At 43.6% G+C, this 19,530-nt stretch overlaps 1 protein-coding gene across 5 annotated transcripts in view; it reads right to left on the minus strand.

The window, feature by feature from the left end:
- The window catches only part of NEDD9 (neural precursor cell expressed, developmentally down-regulated 9), a 290,772-nt gene that overhangs the window by 21,322 nt on the left and 249,920 nt on the right, over window positions 1-19,530 (minus strand). For all 5 annotated transcript variants that reach the window (XM_029243112.1, XM_029243109.1, XM_029243110.1 and 2 more), the window contains one exon: window positions 5,285-5,731. In XM_029243112.1, coding sequence (XP_029098945.1) covers window positions 5,285-5,731 — 447 coding nt within the window. The remainder of the gene's footprint in view (window positions 1-5,284; window positions 5,732-19,530) is intronic.

The raw sequence follows: 19,530 nt of genomic DNA on the forward strand, positions 1-19,530 counted from the left end.
TTTTACTCGTTGGTAGACAAATCATACTGCTAATATATAGCTGTTGGTTTGCTGGTATATGAGTGTTGTTCTGGGCAACCAGATTTCGCAATGCTTCACATCCCAATAAGGGAAGTCCTCAGTTCCCTAACCAATGGCTTTGGGTGTGTGTGTGCCCGCATGTGTGTGTAATTTATGATGACTCAGTGTCTAAGAAGGCACAAACATTGGAGCATAAACTATTTATGGTTCTTATATTACCTCTCAAGGAATGGGCCTGGAAGACCTGGTTAAAATCTTTGAATCATTTCCTGCCAATATTTGGCTATGTCTCACCTTAGAAGGTAGGAAATGGTCTTTAAAGATGATGTCATGGGGTTTGGATAAATCTTACTGTTATTTGAGTTTACTGAGTGCCACCCCCAAAGCAGTACTTGCCCAGTCCATCATACACACTATAAATGTGGGCCATTAAAGTTTTAATAAGCCTGTGTGCTCCCTTGAGATTAAGTGAAATTACAACATATTTTGGGACCACAGAGGCAGGAGAAACTGTTGGGGTGCAGAGAAAGCTTCACAGAGGAGATGAACATTGAAATGGGTTTTAAAGTATGAATAGGAGTTCACAGGTAGTACAGATGAGGAAAGGCAGTAGATACATAATAGCATAGGTAAAGGAAGCACTGTTCCTCAGTGGGAAAAGTGTGGTTCTCCTTTTTAGAGGACTACAGACGTGTTAACTAATCTTGTTGTCTAAACTTGGCAAAATGCATAAAAGTTAGGCCCTCAGAAAAGTTGAACGTGACATCATGCTTTGGATGCTCATTTGTTGTGAACAGAGAGTTAACATTTCAGAAAACAGATGGTGACACTCTCTAAGACCCTTCTGGGGGAAAATGACCATGTAAAATCTGACATATGTCATAACAGACTAATGAGCTGGACACGGGATTTGACTCGTGTGTGATGGTGAAGGGGTGATAAGATCAGAACCACTTTTCAGCTTATTTAAAGGTCAACTCAAATTAAATGCTTCGTTTCTCACTTCTGCCTGTGCATTCACTCGTTATCTGTGTGCTGATGGTTTACTGTGAGCTTGGCCTATAGCAGTAAAGAGACAACCATGGCCTCTGCCTGCCTTAATGGAATTCATAATTTAGCCCCAAACTGATCTTCAGAAGGACACAAAGCAAATCTAATTCCACCAGTTAGAATAAAAGCGACATGTCCAAAGAATAATCAGAGAAACACACGTAATTCCCTGTGAAGGTCAGGCACAAAGTGGATCAAGTCAGGTGGCAGGTTTTGATCTTTGAAGGAGAGAAATTAAGCTCTTTTAGACCTTTGTAGACCTTATGCTTTTGATGTTTGGGTCTAAATCGTCCCCTCCAAACCACAGTCCCATATTAACTACAATTTTGCCTTTAAAAAATCGAGGACACTTCTTAGAAATATAATTCAGCTTTTCAAATTATTGGACTATGAGTAATTCATTTAATTTAGAAATGCCTGTGAGTTCTTGGCAATCACAGGCATATTTAGAAGTCTTTGCAAAGAGAGAAAAATCTAACCTGCAAATTGTTTTCACATGTAATGAAACAGTTATGACATCGAAATGTGACAGTTAATGAGGTTGACGTTGTGTTGTTTCCTGCACGTTTGTCTAAACGTTTATTAATTTCTATTTTGAAGTTTTTGTGTTTCATATTTCGGAGCCAAGACTTTTTATTCAGTGCTCCAACGTTCTCGTAGACCTCCGGCATTCTGCCCACAATGCCTAATGGATAAAACGGCCCTGCACACAAAACCCAGAGTGAAAAAGACCAATGAAATTGAGTCAAGGTGTCAGTGTATATGGTTTCCAGATAACTTTGAGAGTTCTTTCCACCCTGTACAAAATTTCTGGAAAACCAAAGAGGGAGCCACACACTCAAAGAGAACAGCATATATGTTAGCAATAAAGTAGTTGCGTATTCAGTGCAGAGTATGAAACACAAACAGGGCTGATCAGTTCAAAATAAACTCTGAGAAAGGAAAGAAAATCAAAGCAAGGGGCACTAATTTTTTTTAAGCCCCTGCTTTGCGAAACTCTGTGCCAGGTCCTTTCCATACAGTGTTTCACTGAGTTCTCACAGCAACCCTAGGAGACAGTTATGATTATTCCCATTTGACAGATGAGGAAACTGGTCTAAAGAAGTTCAGTAACTTGCCAAGGGATTAACAGCTACCAAAGAAACAGAACCAAGAGTCGCCCTCACCCCAGAGCCCAGGCTCTTTTCACAATCCTCATGCTGTCTTCTTGTTTCAGGAAAGCGTGGAGATTATATGATTTTCTTTCTCTCTCTAACCACTGATTTAATAAGTGATGAATCTCATTTTACGTGGATAGGATGCAAGAAGGTGGGTGGGGGCTGGAGTTTCCCAGACAGCAAAGTCGGAGTGATACAAGGCAGAATTCACTGTCTTTTTTTTTCCTATGTGATTCATTAGTAGAAAAAACTGTGGTGGATAAAACTTCTGAAGCCTGCAGTCTGTAGCAACATCAAGGGAATCTTTAACTGTGGAAAGCCCCGAATCACAGATTGGAACATATCCAACCCCCTTCATGGCCCTGTAACAATGCTTCTCAAAGTGCAGTCCTGGACCACCTCCCCCAGAACTATCCCAGGAGCTTACTAAAATGCAGATTCCCCAGCCCTGGGGCTAGACTCTGGGGGAGGCCTGGGAATCTGCATCTCAACTCACCTTCTCTAGCTCTCTGGGTGATTCTTACGTTCCCCAAGATTTTAGAACCACACTTTAGTGATTCAGAACAAGATTCTACTGCCTCCTCTTTCTCTCCTTTAATAGCTTTTAAGGACTATGATGTAAGCCACCAGGAATGTCCAGTTCTGGGTTCACCATCATTTTACAGATGGGAAATTAAAAGAGAAAAACGGGTATGGGGCTATTTACTAAGTCAGCAAAACTACTACAATGAGAACTCAAAACAAACCCTGCCGGATCCCCCCGTACTGAGATTAACTCTTGGAGCCTTGGCTTAAGTCATTAGTATGATTCTCACCCATTGAGAAGGTCTTGAGTCAGAAATGTCACCGAGGGAGATGTTGATGGAAGTTTTTAAAGCAGCTGTTTTTACTCAGAAGGTTAAAATCACCTGTTAGCAGCCAAGCCATCTCCACTACAAAGGAAGGAAGGAGGGAAGGAGGGAAGAAAGAAAGGGGGAGAGAGAAAGAAAGCAAAAACAGGGGGTGGGAGAGAGAGAGAAAAGAAGGAAAGAAGGAAGAGAGGGAGAGGAAAGGAAAGGGCACACCCACTCCCATGGGGCGTGAGCCAATGGTCCAGTGGACAGGATGGAGGCGGCAGCCTGAGGACCAGTGGCACTAAGGTGACTCAGGGCGAGGTCAGGTGTCCTAGAGAACACGGTGTTTGTCAGGGAAGAGCCAGGACCATCCCCTCCTGCCTCACCACGTTACCACCTCAGACCCCGACTGCTCGAAGCGCAGCACTCGGGGCACTGCCTACCCCTGAGCTCTGGTCAAGCCTCCCCCAGGTCTGTGGCATCCCCTGGGAGGGCTGGCAGAGTGCCTTTCCAGAAGCTGGCTTCCCCCTACAGGAACCACCTACCTCTTGCTAAACATAAAACCTTCCACTGATTTTAGAATTAAAAACAAAAACAAAAACACTGAGTTAAAGTGCCCGATAGTAACCCCGGCACTCCAACCTCCATCGAAGGGAAGGTGTGTCAAACTCTCTCCCCTCTAAATGGATCAAGGGTCCAGGAACAAACCTGAAGTACAGTTATAGCAAATGACATGGCTAGAAGTCCGAAGTTTTAGACTTTTCAGACTTGGAACTAAAAAGGTAGAGTCTAAAGAGAAAAACATGTCACCTTCCTGCCAAAATAAACTGTGATGAAAGCTCAGACCCCACCACCTTTCAGCCAAGCATTTCCCGTGCTGGCCTCCCCTGTCTGCCTCACACCAGCTCCGATGAGGGAGGGCTATTTTTAAGATGCACACAGCAGGGCTACGAACGAGAGAAGTTATTTATTTATAGTCACACCTTTCAACTGTTCTTTTTCCCTCTGGAGATAGAGGCCTGGTTTGACTCTCCCTTTGAATCTAAAATCCCTGGGGTGAGAAGGACTTTGAAAGGTCACGGGCGCAGTCTATGACCCCCAGACAGGGATCATTGTCCCAGGCAATACAAGTCGGAAAACTGTTAACTTCTTGAGGAATTCCTCCTAATGTTTATACATTCAGCTTATGCAACACCTGTGCTCTTGAGCAGTGTTTTGTAAAACACACGTTTTGTATAAAAGGTGATTTGAAAATACATTCATGGCTTTGTTATTTAAGGAATCCAACAGTAAATTACCCCCTCCTTTATTTTTTCCAACAGAGGATTCCATTATCATGCAAATAGATATTCCATAATCTACTTGGGACTGTAAATTCAAACGCTGTATTAGGTTTTCGCAAGGCAGGGCACATGTATATGTCACGTTCTAAGCATCAAGAGCTCTTTCTGGCATCCAACTGCATCTTTCCTCTTGTGATTCAGGGATCTTTTCTTGTTCTGTTAAATTAGTCCCTTCTTAATACCAAACCTCACTGGACCCATTGCAGGCCCTTGGAATTTGCCAGCAAACTGAAGAGAAAAGCCTTCCCCTGCAGTGCTCCCAGGAGCATCACCTTTGTGTTGGCTACTACCCTCCACAAGTTCACCGGTATTATTTTCTTCACAGCACAATTCCCCACCTGACATTCAGTGTCTGCTTATGTCTCCTTACTACAGCGTAAGTATCATGGAGGCTAGGTTCACTCTTGAATTCATCACTGTATCACAGGCATTGAAAATATACTAGATGCTTGAAATTAAATCGATTTTCTACTTATCTCAAATTGTTAGGGCAGTGAAAAATGTGGTGCCTTGTACCACTCAAGGGAGAGAGAGAAAAGACTGGAAACTGAGTGCAGAGTCCAGGTCTAAAAGCAGGTCTATCAGAAATTTGGATGATGCACTATGACCTGGCACGGCTCGGGAACTCATAATGGTGATGGATCAACAGTACCTGGCACAGGGTGGGCGTTCAAGAAGGTTTTGCTGACCATTGAACGGAAAAATAATACTCAAGCTAGGGTATTTAGATATTCTTTCTTCTTGGAAGATATACTTACTACTTTGATGTACTTCTTGGAAGCTTCAAGTTCTTATTTTAGGAGCGCAAACACACACACACACACGCTTTGAGTACAGTGGAAAAAATTAAGAACAAAAATCCAGTCTGTTGTTCACTCACCTTTTTACTTAAGTGGGGACCATTAGCCCCTGCAATGCCTCTCTGCACTGATGGTGGGACTTGATACACATCTTGTTCCTGGGTACCATGGCCAGTGGGTACTTGGTAAATTCCCTGATTTTGGTAGGAAGGTGGCACTTGGTAGATGGTGTCTCGAGGGGCGCCCTGGAGGTTTGGCATTTGATAGAGCTTCTGTTGGCCAAAGGGCTGGTGCATCAGTCCAGAAGTAGGTGGGTCCTGACTGGAGGAGGTCTCCTGCACGGGGCCAATCAGAAGCTTCACCCGGTTGCCCGGGACAATGCCTTGCCGACCGTGTAAGGAGCAGAGCCACCATCCTTCCAGTCCTCCTGTGTTCTGCTCTATGACAGTCAGGATGTCTCCCTTGCGAAAGGCCAGCTCCTCAGCACACTCTGGGACGTTGTCATATAAGGCCCTTGCCATAAGATTCTAGGAAGGAAAGAACAGAGGGAATCCACATTAGAATAGTAGCTCAGTCCCTTTAACACCTAAAGCCCGTGCTCTTACGGAGAGGCACACTTCCTGGAGAGAAGAGAAGAATCTGAACAATAGCCTGTAAGGAGAAAAACAGATGGTGCAGACAGAAGACAGATCCATACATACTGCGTCTGCCACCAATGACATCAGACCGCCTCCTTGGAAAAGCTCAGAATGCCACAGAGTGCTTTCTTCCAGCAGTACAAGCTGTGCCCAGGGAGTTACGAGTAGCATGGCTAAGGGTTAGAGAACGGTTCATTCTACAAAACATTTCTCTTCCTTTCTTAAACCCAGTCGAAGGAATAAAATATTCCAAGATATTCAGATGTACTACAACAGACATCTCTTATTTTGTTAATATATTGGAGGTAAAATAAGTCAAAGAAAATCCCCAACAAGCAGCACAAGTGGCATTGATATTCAGTGTTAAAATGGAAACAGAGGTACACTGATCTCTGACTTGGCAGGGCGTAAAAATTCTTATTCTCAGTTGATCAGGAGGTCCTTGGATACGTGGAGAATCTACAAGCAAGCGATCTTTCCATGCGAAGCAAGCGTGGAGTGTAGTGTGATGGTAAGTCTACATCTCCAGATTTGATCGCGGGGAGCTACAAAGAAGTTACCCCGCGTAGGTAGATAGATGCCATCGCTTCCTCTTTGGTCTTTTATTCCTACCTTTCCTGAGGGCCCCTCCTCACCCTGCCATTTTATTTCCTACTTCTTGAATCTCACCATTCACATCGGAAAGGCTCTGCTTTCCCCTTTCATGGGCCCCAAACACTTTCTTTCTTTGTGTGAAGGCCTGTCTGGCACTTTCAGTACTAAGCAGACAGCCAAAGTAGGCATTCAGCAGAGAGCGGGCAGGCAGTACATGCTGACATCCTTGGAAGCCTTTCAAAGGCTCCAAAGATTTCATTTCTTGGCATCAGTCACATTTCGCAGCACGATGGCAGGCATCACCCCATGTCTGCTCCTTCCCAGCACACAGAGGAGTCGGGGAATGTTGTAAATTCATAGCAAGCCGTCAGAAAACTCAAAGTGATCTCTCTAGTGCTTCGCTAGAAAGTTGGGACGCACTAGGTGTCACTGTGATGATGATCACTTGTGGGGAGAAGACCACTGATTGGCCAGAGTGTGTTGTGACTACACATTCGTGGCACTTGGGGCTGTTGTTGTTTGGACTTCTGCCCCCTGTTTTCTTCTCTAAAAATGTGGATTCGATCTTTCAGCTTCATGCTTTTCATTCCTTTACCACTGACATCCGTTAATCATCTCCCCCTGTAATCCTCCCCGTAACCGCGGGTCTTGCACCGTGGGCTGGTTCTCTGCTGTGGAGGCGCTGTGCCGTGGGAGGGTCTGCCCCCAGTCAGCAGCTGGGGGGCTCCTACTTTTACTGTTAACCACAGTCCTCTTAGGCAGTGAGGAAAGGAGATGAAGCCCTAGAGCTCAGTGCCCAGGAAGCCTGGTGATGCTCTTTAAGAATAAGGTTGAAGTCCTTGTTCTTGACAGTTTTCTGATCCAGGAAGTCTATGATGTGTACAGGTGAGCAGTAAGGGAAGCTAAAGGGATACTGAGGGCTTTGGGTTCCAGGTGAATGTTTTACTTAGTATCTATATTCTAGGAAGCTCTGTGTTCCTTCTAACAATTAAAAGTCCACATACTGAAAGATAAAACCATACAGCACCGTATCCTGGTTTGAGGAACCATTTAAGGATGTGTCCTAATCCTAAAATCTCTTGTTTCTCTTCTTCCATCGTTTGGGTGTCCCGTTATTGAAAGAAAAGTCATCGAGTTGAAGAAGACAAGATGCTGGTCCTTTGTACCTAAATGATCAGAAGGAAATTACTCCACCCAAGTTGTACTGTGATGATAGAGCAGGAGGTGAGCTGACGGCTCTGGTCTCCACCCCTTTCTCTGGGGCCCATTCAACAACTGGGAATGGCTGGCAAGGAGGCCCTGTGGTGAAGTCAGAAGTGATAGGGGTGGGACCAGTCCTATGGGAGCCGAGGGTGGAGAGCTGTGCGATTACATTGGCTACCAAGAAGGGAAAGAAAAGAAACAGAAAACAGTAGAAGGGGAAGGACCACAGACCTCATCAGCATACATGAACTCCAGGCATTCGGAGTTGGGTCACGTCCACGGAGCTCCATCAAGCAATGAAGTAGAGCCCCAGACCACGCCCGACTCGAGGCAGATAGAAATCCCTGTACGAAGGCTGCTCTGGATGGTCTTCGTCTCCTGTTCCAGTGACCTTCCCACCACCAGCTAAGCAGCAACCTGTTTCCAGACAGGCCTCCAGAGCTGCTTCTCCAGGAAAACCTGGAGAGCCTCTTGTGGATGCACAAGATGACCACAAGGTGATTTCTGACTAGCTGTCCTCCCCCCCCCCCACCACTCCCAGAGACTGGGATTCAGAGAGCTTGGCAGCCGCTAGTGGAAGCACCCGGTGCCAGCTTGACACCTCACAAGCTGAGAGTTATTCTCAGCCTCGGGTGAATGGGAAGAAGTTATTTAATATCTGTGCCAGCTACAGGGAGCCAATGTCTACAGCCAGCCACTCTCCCACACAGGAGGTTACGGCTCCTGAGACCTTCAGAGAATACCTGGACCTGACCTCCCTGTTTTACAGATGAGGAAACAGATCTGGGGCGGGGGGCGGTTTATCACCTGCCCAAGGCCACCCCGGTGGAGTCAGAGATGGGAAGAGATTGGCTCAGTTCTCTTTCCAGAGCTCTAAGCCACCTTAGCTCTACTACACAATGTCCTCCTAACTGGGCTCCATCCCACTTTACGGTAAAGCTCTGAAGGTGACCATTCCTTTTGTCCTGTCTACGGAATACATCAGTTCCTGGGGTTTGGGGTCCTGGCTGTGTGACCTGGGCAGGTTACTTTTCCCCTTGGCACCTTAACTTCCTCATCTGTAAAATGAGAATGAGGGTAACATACCTATGCCATGGGTCTGCAGTGAGCATTCAGTGAGTTAATTCAGGTCAAGCGCTTTAACATCGTGGGAGACGTGGGAAGGTATGACTATTTACTTAATGTGCTGATGGCGCTTTGATCTTCAGCTTCCTAGCGGATCACCTCCACAGTTCTCCGTCAAAGGTTGGTTCTAATGTTGTTATTATATATATTTTTATACACATTTGATATTTCTCTTGCTCACAATTACGCTTCAGGAGAACTGTATCTTGAAGCAGTACTTCTCCGAATTAATAATGAGTTCTGCTCACTGTAACCTCTTGTTGAGTATTTGCCTCTAAACAACAATAATGAAACTATTGGTTGCATTCAAGAGACAAAATAATAATATATTACTAATATAATTAATAATATTATTATATATTATATTAATATAATTAATCAATTATATTAATATAATATATAACACTATTCAAATTATTATATAATTAATTATATTAATTATAATGATATATCATTATACTAATATTACCACAATATTATTAATATTATATCATTATAACATTATTGATATTATATCATTATTATTACTGGACAAATTATGGATACATCTCATTAGATTCCAGAAGAGTACAATCCATCAGAAAGTACGGAATAACACGGGGTAAAGAGCTTGGCTTTTGAAAATACTTGGTGCGTTGAGGCAAGAGTTTAGTAAGGAGATAACAGCAAAGTTAACTTCAGCCAGGACACAAACCCTCTCATTTAAAAGTGCACAGGCAGATCAAGAGTTAATTTCTCCGGCTAGGACAAGGTGGAGGGACCCTTTCCTTCAGGGCAGAGATGTGATTCCTTAAGGCCACAAAGTCAGAAGGTGATTATCTGAATATCTTACAAAAACCCAGGAGAGGCAGTCTGTCTATTCAAGACCTACTCCTTCTCCCACCCTCCCTGGGATATTTATCTCCAGGGCAGGAAAGGTCAACACAGAAACACATCGAGGAAAGATAAGAGAGCTCTGTAATCCTATATCCAGCTGGATGGTTAGCCTCCAGAGGCTGGCAGTTAGAAATGCAGCTAGAGCTTGGCAAAGCACCCAAACAGTTGGGTCATAGAACTTGAAAGCCAGAGGCACTTCAAACAATTACAGTTCAACTCGTTCACTTTACAAATGAGAAAAATGAGGCCCAAGAAGTTAATGATTTGCCAAGTCAGCTGGCTAGAAGGTCACAGAGCTAAGAACACGGGCCTCTTGTCTCCAGCTCCAGAATTAGGACGGTGTTGAATAAAGTCAGAGGCATGTGCTACAAAAGCTGTGGTTCTAATTAGGATGGGAAATCCGCATTTAGAGTCACAGACCCTATTTGAGGGATCCTAATTGTAGCAGCCTCTAGCATTGACCCCACCCCGATCTTTGAGAAGAAACTGTCCTTGGCTCCCATGATTCCACGTCCCGGTCCTCCCTCTTCCCTTGTTCTCATGACCACTCATCTTTCTCCTCCTTCACAGACTAATCTCTTTTCCTGTCCCTTTAGTGATCATGTTCCAAAGGGATCTCTCGTCTCTATGAGTTTGCTCTCTACAGGACGTCTCATCCATGCCGATGGCATCTAAACACACGGGTAACACTCAGATCCACAGCTCCAGCCTCGATATTTCCTCTGCTCTCCAGTCCCACATTTCCAGTTGTCTTCACCTCTCACTCAACAAGTGCAAAACCCCTTTCTCCTGATCTCTCTCAGTTAACAGCAGGCATAAGGCCGCCCAAGATCAGAGCCTCAGAGGTTTGCTGAGTCACTTAACAATCTGAACCTCAGTCAGCTGGGACCTGGCTTTTCTTCCTCACTGCCACTCCTCGCTCAGGTCCTCAGCAACTTTTTTTTGGTGGGGGGCAGGGGGAAGGTATGACAATTGCTACCCAACTGGTTTTCCTGCATTCAACCTCTTCCCACCTCCAAACTCATCTTCCACATCACCGGAAGAGTTCTCTTCCCAAAATCTATCTCGTTGTTTTCCTTTCTAGTTCTCTGTGACAGTATTTCTTATAGTACGACTTGTACTGTCCCTTTCAAGACTGGGAACTCCTTAAGTTCAGGGAAGCTGTTCTTTCTTTGGCATTTTCAGAACCAGTGTGTGAAACAAAATACACACTCACTAAGTGTTTGCTAAATTGAAATGGATTCTGGACTCTGATTTCCTGGTTCTCTACAGAGAGGGTGAAATGGTTTTCTAGAGATGTCAGCAAGATATTCGGTTGAAATTTTCAAATGGACATGGGAAGATGAACTAACAGAACCAGAAAGATAAATGGCACGTCCAAGTCACCTAAGCCTCACGGCCAGAGAACGTGGGAGACGGCGAGCAGGAAAGAGCCCGTCCCTCCCTGTTAAAACAGGATGATGACGTAGATGGGGAGCCTGCATCTAGTGCCACAACCACCGAGCAAACAGGAAGGCCAAGAGGAGCCAGCCATCCCCGTCTGATTAAATACAATGGTCTCTGTAAGAGACCTTTTCTCCCTTTAGTGTGGCAACCTACATCTGGCGGTAGATGACCGAGCACCATTCATGCTTTGCCAGAATGTTTGGGTTCTGCGGTTCCTGGTTCCCAGGCTATGCCCAAGGACTGGGAAGAAAATGCCGTGCAGTATTACAGCAAATAAAGAGAGCTCCAGGTCACATGATCATTTCCACACCACCCTGCTCTTCCCTGCCCTTTTTTTTTTTCCCCCACTACTATCAAAATGTCAAGAAAGCTTATTACTCCTATTGCCAGGGAAACAATCTGCTATTCCAAATACAGAGAGGTGTGTGACATAATTTCCACGACCATTCATGCTGCTGTCTGAAGAAAGATGAGACACAATGCCTGGTGTGTCACCCCCCCTCCCCCCTCCCCCCCCGGACTGATAGCATCATCAATGGCCCAGCTTCCTCTTATTATTTTACTTCATTCTATATTTATCATGCAGGAGCTCCTGCCAAGCCTCAGGGCTGCCACATTCTCAGCAATGTGGCTTTCCTGTACCCAACCCCCCAAACTTTAGCCCTGGACTCTGGCAGGGACACACACGCGCACACACACACAGTAAAGAAGGAAATGGCCATTGTCAAGAAAATCGGTCCCAAAGGAAGTGGCTGAGGGATGAGCATCAGAAAGGTCAGTCTCAGGACACACTGGAGAAGAGAAAGAAAGGATCCTGTGTTTTTATGTTCGTCTGCCGACAAAAACCAGCTTAGGTCTTTTCCATTATAGTTTATTACAAGATTTCGAATATAGTGTCTTGTAATAAACTATAATGGAAAGGAATCGAAAAAAAGAATATAGATATATGCACATATATATACGTATGACCGAATCACTCTGCTGTACAACTGAAACTAACACAATATTGCAAATCAACTCTACTTCAATTAAAAAAAAACTCAGTCTGAGGGCCATCCAACCCCTCTGGCTTCCTCCTACCCTCATCTTTAGGATACAGGGGGATGCAGGATTTCCCCAGAGAAGGACACAGCCATAGTCAGAAAACATGGATATCTACAAGTGTCTGGATTTTGATTCTTGGAATATTTGGTTTACACTGGATATCTGGAATGTTGAATTTTTTTAAGAGTTGAATCCTCTGGAGACTGATAAGTAGTAGACACTAGGCTTTTAGGTTTAGGAGTTATAAGATATGATGCTTATACTTCCTGACCCCTGGGGAGATGTGTCCAACACATGCCACCAAAGAGCCCTTTAGCACCTGGACCACATTTCAGCCGATGATTTTCATTTTCTTGAAAGTGGTTCTAAACCCCTATGGTAGTTATAAAGCTTACGTGAGTATCTTGGACTCTCTCTAAATATTCATGTCATTTACTTTGCCCCAAGTCCTCACGTCCTCTAGGATGGTCCAGCTTTGTGCACATTAGCCATAGCACCTTCACGTGCGTGTACCCATGTATGTGTGACTTCACAGCCAACTTCTTGGCCGTTTGCGGAGGATGGATTTGATTGCTAACAGTATGTGAGAAAAATAAATTAGCTTTTCCTCACAACTCTGAGGATCATGAATAATACATATGTCTTGAAGAACTCAATTCTCCACTCTTCTGTGGTCTTTGGGGTTTTCTTGAGTAACTCCTGAGGGTCTGTAAGAAGGTGGGAGAACACTTAGGTTTCTGTGGGTACTTAGAACAAGAAGTCACCCATGGCTTGACCAGACCGACTAGGCTAGAATATTAGACTACGAAGGGATCCCAGAGATCACTCTCGCCCAGTCTTCTTGTTCTACCGCCAGAGGGTCTCTTATTATATCAGCAGCAGAGCCAGAACTAGCATCTGGTTCCCTTCTTAATCTAGGAATGTTTTCCACTGGACTAGGGTGTGCTTCCTGAGAACCTTCTCCGTCTTAGAATTTAGTAATGCTGCTATTAAGCCTCAGAATTTATAAGCATTTGTCCCAGGTTGCCTGGTTTTGATAGATTTAAGCATAGTATATTGGCAAAGGATCAAAAACACGCGGCAGGCACAAACGCTTTTCAGGGTCTGTCCCTAGATAAATCTGACAGGCGCCATATAATGATGAAGGTCTGACACCCACTCACCCAAAAGATAGGTTTATTAATGGTAAAACAACCATCTGGATTTCAGCCAACATTACAGTATTAGCATCAAATCACTTCTATTTGCCTGTCTAGACAAATCCCTCTAACATCCAGGTACTTGGGGAAGTGAAACGAGAATTAAGTTATAAAGGAGTAGGAGACTCTAGCCCACAAATATTACAGTATATTCCAAAAACTGTATTATTTCTCAATAGACAAAACACACAAGTTCTAACATCTAATAAAGTATCTGAAAGAAGGGAAAGATCTTCTTATTTTTACATTCCCATATATCTTATTTTCCTACATCAAGGTATGCAACCCCCAAGGTATGAAGTTATATCTAAACCCACTAGTGCCAATATGTACACATACTAGCAACCCTCATCTGCCTCCCAGCCAGAACCCGGCTGATGTAACTTGGACATCACCCCTCACTGGAACTCTTTTACATGACCCCTGAACTAGGTTTGGTGCCTGATTGCTATTATCCTACTTAACTTGTGAGGTCCTCGAAGAGTTTTAAAAAATGGATTCGCACACTTGGCCGAGAGGGTGTGTATAATCGTATACTGTCAGCACTGCAGTTGCCTCAAGAAAGAATTTTTAATATTTATGTATTTATTTGGTTGTGCCAGGTCTTAGTTGCAGCGGGCAGGCTCCTTAGTTGCAGCATGCGAACTCTTAGTTGTGGCATGCATGTGGGATCTAGTTTCCTGACCAGGGATCGAACCCGGGCCCCCTGCATTGGGAGCGTGGAGTCCTATCCACTGCACCACCAGGGAAGTCCCAAGAAAGAATTTTTAGAAGCTGCAGCTTCTCAGCTAGAAGAGAGAGGAAAGATGGCAGAAGCAAATGGAGGAGAAGAAAACCTCAAAATGAAACTGATGAAATTGTTTAGTGGCTGGGGATATAGACAAGCTCCTACATGTACATATGCTACAGCAGTTTATGAGAATAAAAGAGTTTTCTTCAAGGCCCATTGTTAATGGAACATGCATTTAGAACTGGGCCCTGAAGAAAGCTATTTTATATATTTATATATTTGACATATAATAGGTGGACTATTAGGAAAATAAAGCCAAAGGAAGACTTTAGAGAATTCAGGTTGCCTTCGCGATGGTCTGACGGTTTACACGTGACCTAGTGAGACCCTATGCGTCTTCGTATTTTGTGGTATTCACTTGAACAAATTCGCGCTAAGCATAGAAGAGGAAGCTTCCTTTTGGTTAGGAACTGTTAACATTAAGCCCAGCCTCGGTCACGATAAAATTATGGCAAGCAGCTTCATGATTGCATTTTTGCACTTCTATTACATAAAACCAGTAAGGTAATTATCTTTAAGCAGAAGGAAGTAGGGGAGATTATGCCAGTGATTTTTCACTAGGGGGGGATTTTGTCCCCCCAGGTGATATTTGGCAAGGTTCAGAGACATTTTTGGTTGTCACACTGTGTGTGTGTGTGTTACTGGCATCTAGTGGGTGGAGGCCAGGGACGCTGCTAAACATCCTGCAATGCAAGGGACAGTCCCCACGACCAAGAATTATCCAGTCCTAAATGTCAATAGTGCTGGGGTGGAGAAACCCCAGATAGAGGGATGGACATGACACTGTTAAATTAATAGAGTCTAATCTTGGTCCTCATCCTGTAAGACTAATGACAATGAAAGCACTGCCTTTTATGCCTCTGTTTCCCCATTTGCAAAATGGGGATAGTGAACATGTTCTTTATAATAATATCACGAGGAGTCATGAAATTATACATGCAAAACACTCTGATATCTTCAGAAGAAAGGGTCTCTGTAAAATCCAAGCACAGTTATGATTACTGCACTATTATGAGCTCATGAAGTTCTGTCTTCAGAACTGTACTCCCCCCCCCAAAAAAAAAATTCCTCCGGGGAAAGAAAACAAACCAGAAATGATCTCATGGTGATTACACCTGCCACACCAAAAAACAGACACAGTTCAGAGAAACTAAATTCTTTCCCTCCAGCAACGAAGTCAGCTGCATCTGTAATTAAGATCTTAATAAGGGAGGTAGGAGGCTTGATACAGACGCTGCAGGCTGTGAGGCACAGAGCTATCCTGCCAGGTTTCAACAAGAGCAATTGAAACACAATCCCCCTCGCTGCCTAGTGCTCTCAGGCGTTCTCTGCACAGTCCATATTTCAAAATGGGCTTTCCTTCATTGCTAAAGATTCCTACTCCTGGAAGAAGAAAGAAAAGGACTGCCTCATTATTTACCAGCAAGTGTCACATGGTAAATATTATTTACAGGTAAATATAAAAAATTTGCCGGAATCCACTTAAAAAAAGCCTCTTAGATAATTTCCTGATAAGAAGCTGAAAACAAGTTAGATAAAAGGCTGGCATAAGGCAAAAGGGATAAGGCTTTCGATGGCTGATTGATCTCCGAAGCAGCTAGAACGACCATGTGTTCCTAAACTTTCCAAGACGGTCCCCGTTTCAAATATCCTTTCCATTGTCAGACCATCTGTCCCACTTTGGGGTCTGTGAAACATGGATACATACCTACAGAAATGATATATATGTTAAACTAAAAATAAAAGATAGGCATCCAAGTATATATCTTGCTAATGGATCTGCCTTGGCTGAATTTAGGATTTGGGAGAAAAAAAGATAAGTACTGATAAGAATCTTAGGTTTAGTCAATGGACTGTTCTCTCATTGACAAGATGATCTTTATAAGGGAACGAGATCTATTCCAAGGGCATCCTGGCCTCTGTGAGACTGTCAAGCAGTCCAGCTTCACAGTGAATGCCATTGGGCTAACTGTGTTCCTATCACCCCCTTCCTTTACCCTCTCCACCATTTAAGGGGATGCTCATCGAACTTAGCTCTGAGTGGAAAAGATTGGAGAATCAGAGAATAACATGCAAGTTCTAACCCAGAGGAGCACTCAAGGGAAAAAAGACGTCAGAATTTTGCTCTACCAATGCTGTTGTGATGGTTCTGCAGCACTGCTGGTCCACTCAAGCCATTTCCTGCTAACTCTATGTCATACCATGGATGATTAATAACAACAAGCAAAACACAGTAACAACAAACTCAGGACAGATCACTGACATGTCCTGTCAGAAGCCTGGAGCGTCTAGAAGTCCACTTTCCTGACTTCCCAGTGGCTGGCATTGCTTGTTATGGTTATTGGGGGCTGGGGGACGGAATCCCAGCTTAGTCTTTCAGTAGAGCACAGAGCCTGGGGACAGAGAAGCCTGAGTCCTGAGTCAGCCCCATCTTCTGTGGGAGTGAGGTGCTAAATTAAGGGCAATAAACTGACTACCACAAATCAATGAGATTAAGGCTAATTCATACAAGAGACAGCATAACTAAAATAAATTAGGAAAAATATTAATGACATATCATACTGACTAAATAAATATTGCTTTAATTAAATAGAAAGATCTGGTTCAAATCCTAACCATTTATGCCTTTTGGTGGTTGCAACTTTCTACCGAGTTTCACAAATAACACCCTCCCACACAGCCCCCCCCCCCCCCCCCCCCCCCCCCCCCCCCCCGCCCTGCCCACACACACAAAGAGCAAAGAAAGGAATTAAATTCAAAATGAGCTATCAAACGTTTTGGTGCAGTGCTTGCACTTTTACATATTCATGGTTGATCAGTCTTTATTTCTGGTAATCATAAACATCAACGTTCCACATAAGGAACATTTTTGGTAACATAACTGTTACCTTGACATATTAGAACTAACAGGAGGAATTCTCATTTGCAACATACACACCAAGATCTGCAAAGAAATAAGATGCCTCCATGTGAGTGAACCCAGCCTTTGAATAAGGCTCATGAACCACCTACCTAAATACCATTTAGCACAATTAATTGCTAAATTAATTGGGGAAGAGGTTGAGGGTAAGGGACTAGCTTTTTATTTTTTTAAAGAATAAACCTGTATTTAGTAGTCCATGGTGAGGTCCAAGTATATGTATTTGAAAACATTGCACTGGAAATTTCATTATCTCCATGATCAGCTGTCCCACCCTCCATCTCAACCATGAAAACTCACGGTCACACACCATCACTACTTATATTTTCTGGAGTGCCTGTTCCATCTTCCTCAAAGCATATGCCTCAATTCACCTAGATCACATTGTCTACCTTCTGAATCACTCTTTCCAGTGGAGGGTGGAAAAGGTCACCAATAAGGCATTTATCTTAAAAGGAAGATTCCTCAGGAAGACAGTCTTTTGCAGCTAAGCTGTAATGTTCCCCAGGCCTGCGGAGTCCTCATTAACTAGTAAGAATTCCCACAGGGGGATGACTGGAATGTTCAAAGTAAATAAGACGGAGGGGGTGTTGCTGACAAAGTATAAACAGGGTTTTTTTGTTTTTTGTTTTTGGTCCCTTTTCCGTGCCCATACTCTTTGCAGTCATCCATTGCCTAGGTAACTGGTAGCTATTCTCTTCATTTTAAGCTGGAAATAGAGGATTTCTTCCCAGTGGCACCATTTCGTTTATCTTGGCAAGGAGCCTTGGTAATTAAGTCTATATGTTACTGCAGAGTAATTCCATGGTCCCAGGGGCTGGGATTTCAAACCAATTTGTTTAAGTTTCTTTCTAACCCTAAAACGATCTAAAAATAGATCACCATCGCCTCTTACTTTACATCTCCATCACTCTAACTGACGGCAGTAGGCTAGGGATATGGTTTCCCTGAGCCCCACTCACCTGTGCACTTCACCTTTGATTTTTTACAGTCATGACTTTCTCTTGCCCTCGGTACCACTTTTGTTGTGGATAAACAATTGTAGCAAAGGTTTCCTCTTACATTTTTATATATATAATGCTTCTGCACCTATATATCTGAGTATATATATTATATGTATCTTATAATGCATCATATAATACCTGCCATTTTAAAATGCCTATTATGTACTAGAAACAGATCATTTTCATATATTATATCCTTACAACTATCTGATGAGACAGGTACTATTACTCCCATTTTATAAATGAGGAAATGGAGGCCTGAAGTAGCTTGCCTAAAATTATACTGTTAGGAAGTAACAAAAGTGGGATTTGAAACAAAATCCACTATGCCATACAGCGAGACTCTTTTAACGGCTATTTGTGTAAGTATTATATGTAATTCAACATTCAATTCAATGTTGGTTGAGTACCTACTGTGAGCAAGGTCCTACAATTTCAGGAATATCAAATCTTATTAATAACAATGAAGATACCAAATCATTAAAATATTAGCAAGTGGGGACAGAGGTGTACTGGTAAATCCCTATGTCTGGCATCTGCATTTCTGCAAGACATCTCCAGGCCCATGGAATATTCAATAATACTCGATTATCTTAACCTAGTGACTGGGGTTTTGACATAATCCTGTCACCAAGTCTTGAGTCCACGCTATCCTTTCAACATCTATTGGGCATCTACTTATATAAGGAGAGCTGGGGCCGACTAGCATTGTCTGCTTCCATTATGCAGGAGCCATGGTAAATACCTTACCATGGAAAATGTCTTGCTTAGGCTTTAGACCAATCCTATGAGGCAGTTATTATCCCTACTTTACAGATAAGAAAGCTGAGGCCCAGAGAGCTTAACTTGCCCAAGGTTACAGAGCATCACGTCACAGGAAACAGAAATGCCTTTCCCCAAACCTCATACTCTATCTTGTCTCTACTGCAAGAACACAGAAGAGACCAAGTCCCTACCTCTGCCTCCCACCCCCAAGGCCACAACAGATCCTGGATCGTACTTTTTATTCAAGGGACTTGTCTGTCAATCTGCCTCTACATACAAATAAAGGGTGAGTCTCTCATATTCAGTGGGGCTTACCTAAAACTGGAAAGCCCCAGTGGGCAACCTATGTGAGTTCCAGGTATCATTTAGATAGCGATTTGATTGAAAGAGGTTAATGAGTAAGGTAGTGCTAACAGGGTAGGGCAGAGGTGAGAAACAGAAAGCCTATTGTAGGGATTACAGGACAGTCAGGGAGACAAAGGTTTAGTCTTCTGATTCTTTTATAGAGTGGATGGATGAGGGGGTTTGACTCGCGGCAAGTGACAAGTCACGTAGGCACAAAGAGACAGGGGCAAATGAATGGGAGCAACAAGGGACCAAGATTTCCCATAGCAGAGTCCAAAGAGAGGAGGAAGGTAGGGGGTACAGAGTGTGCTTTAAGTGTGCCACGTCTGTGTAGGTGGTGGGGAGGCAAGCCCTACAGAAGTCGGTATTAGAGAAGC

The sequence above is a fragment of the Monodon monoceros genome, unplaced genomic scaffold, assembly GCF_005190385.1.
Source record: "Monodon monoceros isolate NGI ecotype Baffin Bay Population unplaced genomic scaffold, NGI_Narwhal_1 Super_Scaffold_3, whole genome shotgun sequence".
NCBI classification, from domain to species: domain Eukaryota; kingdom Metazoa; phylum Chordata; class Mammalia; order Artiodactyla; family Monodontidae; genus Monodon; species Monodon monoceros.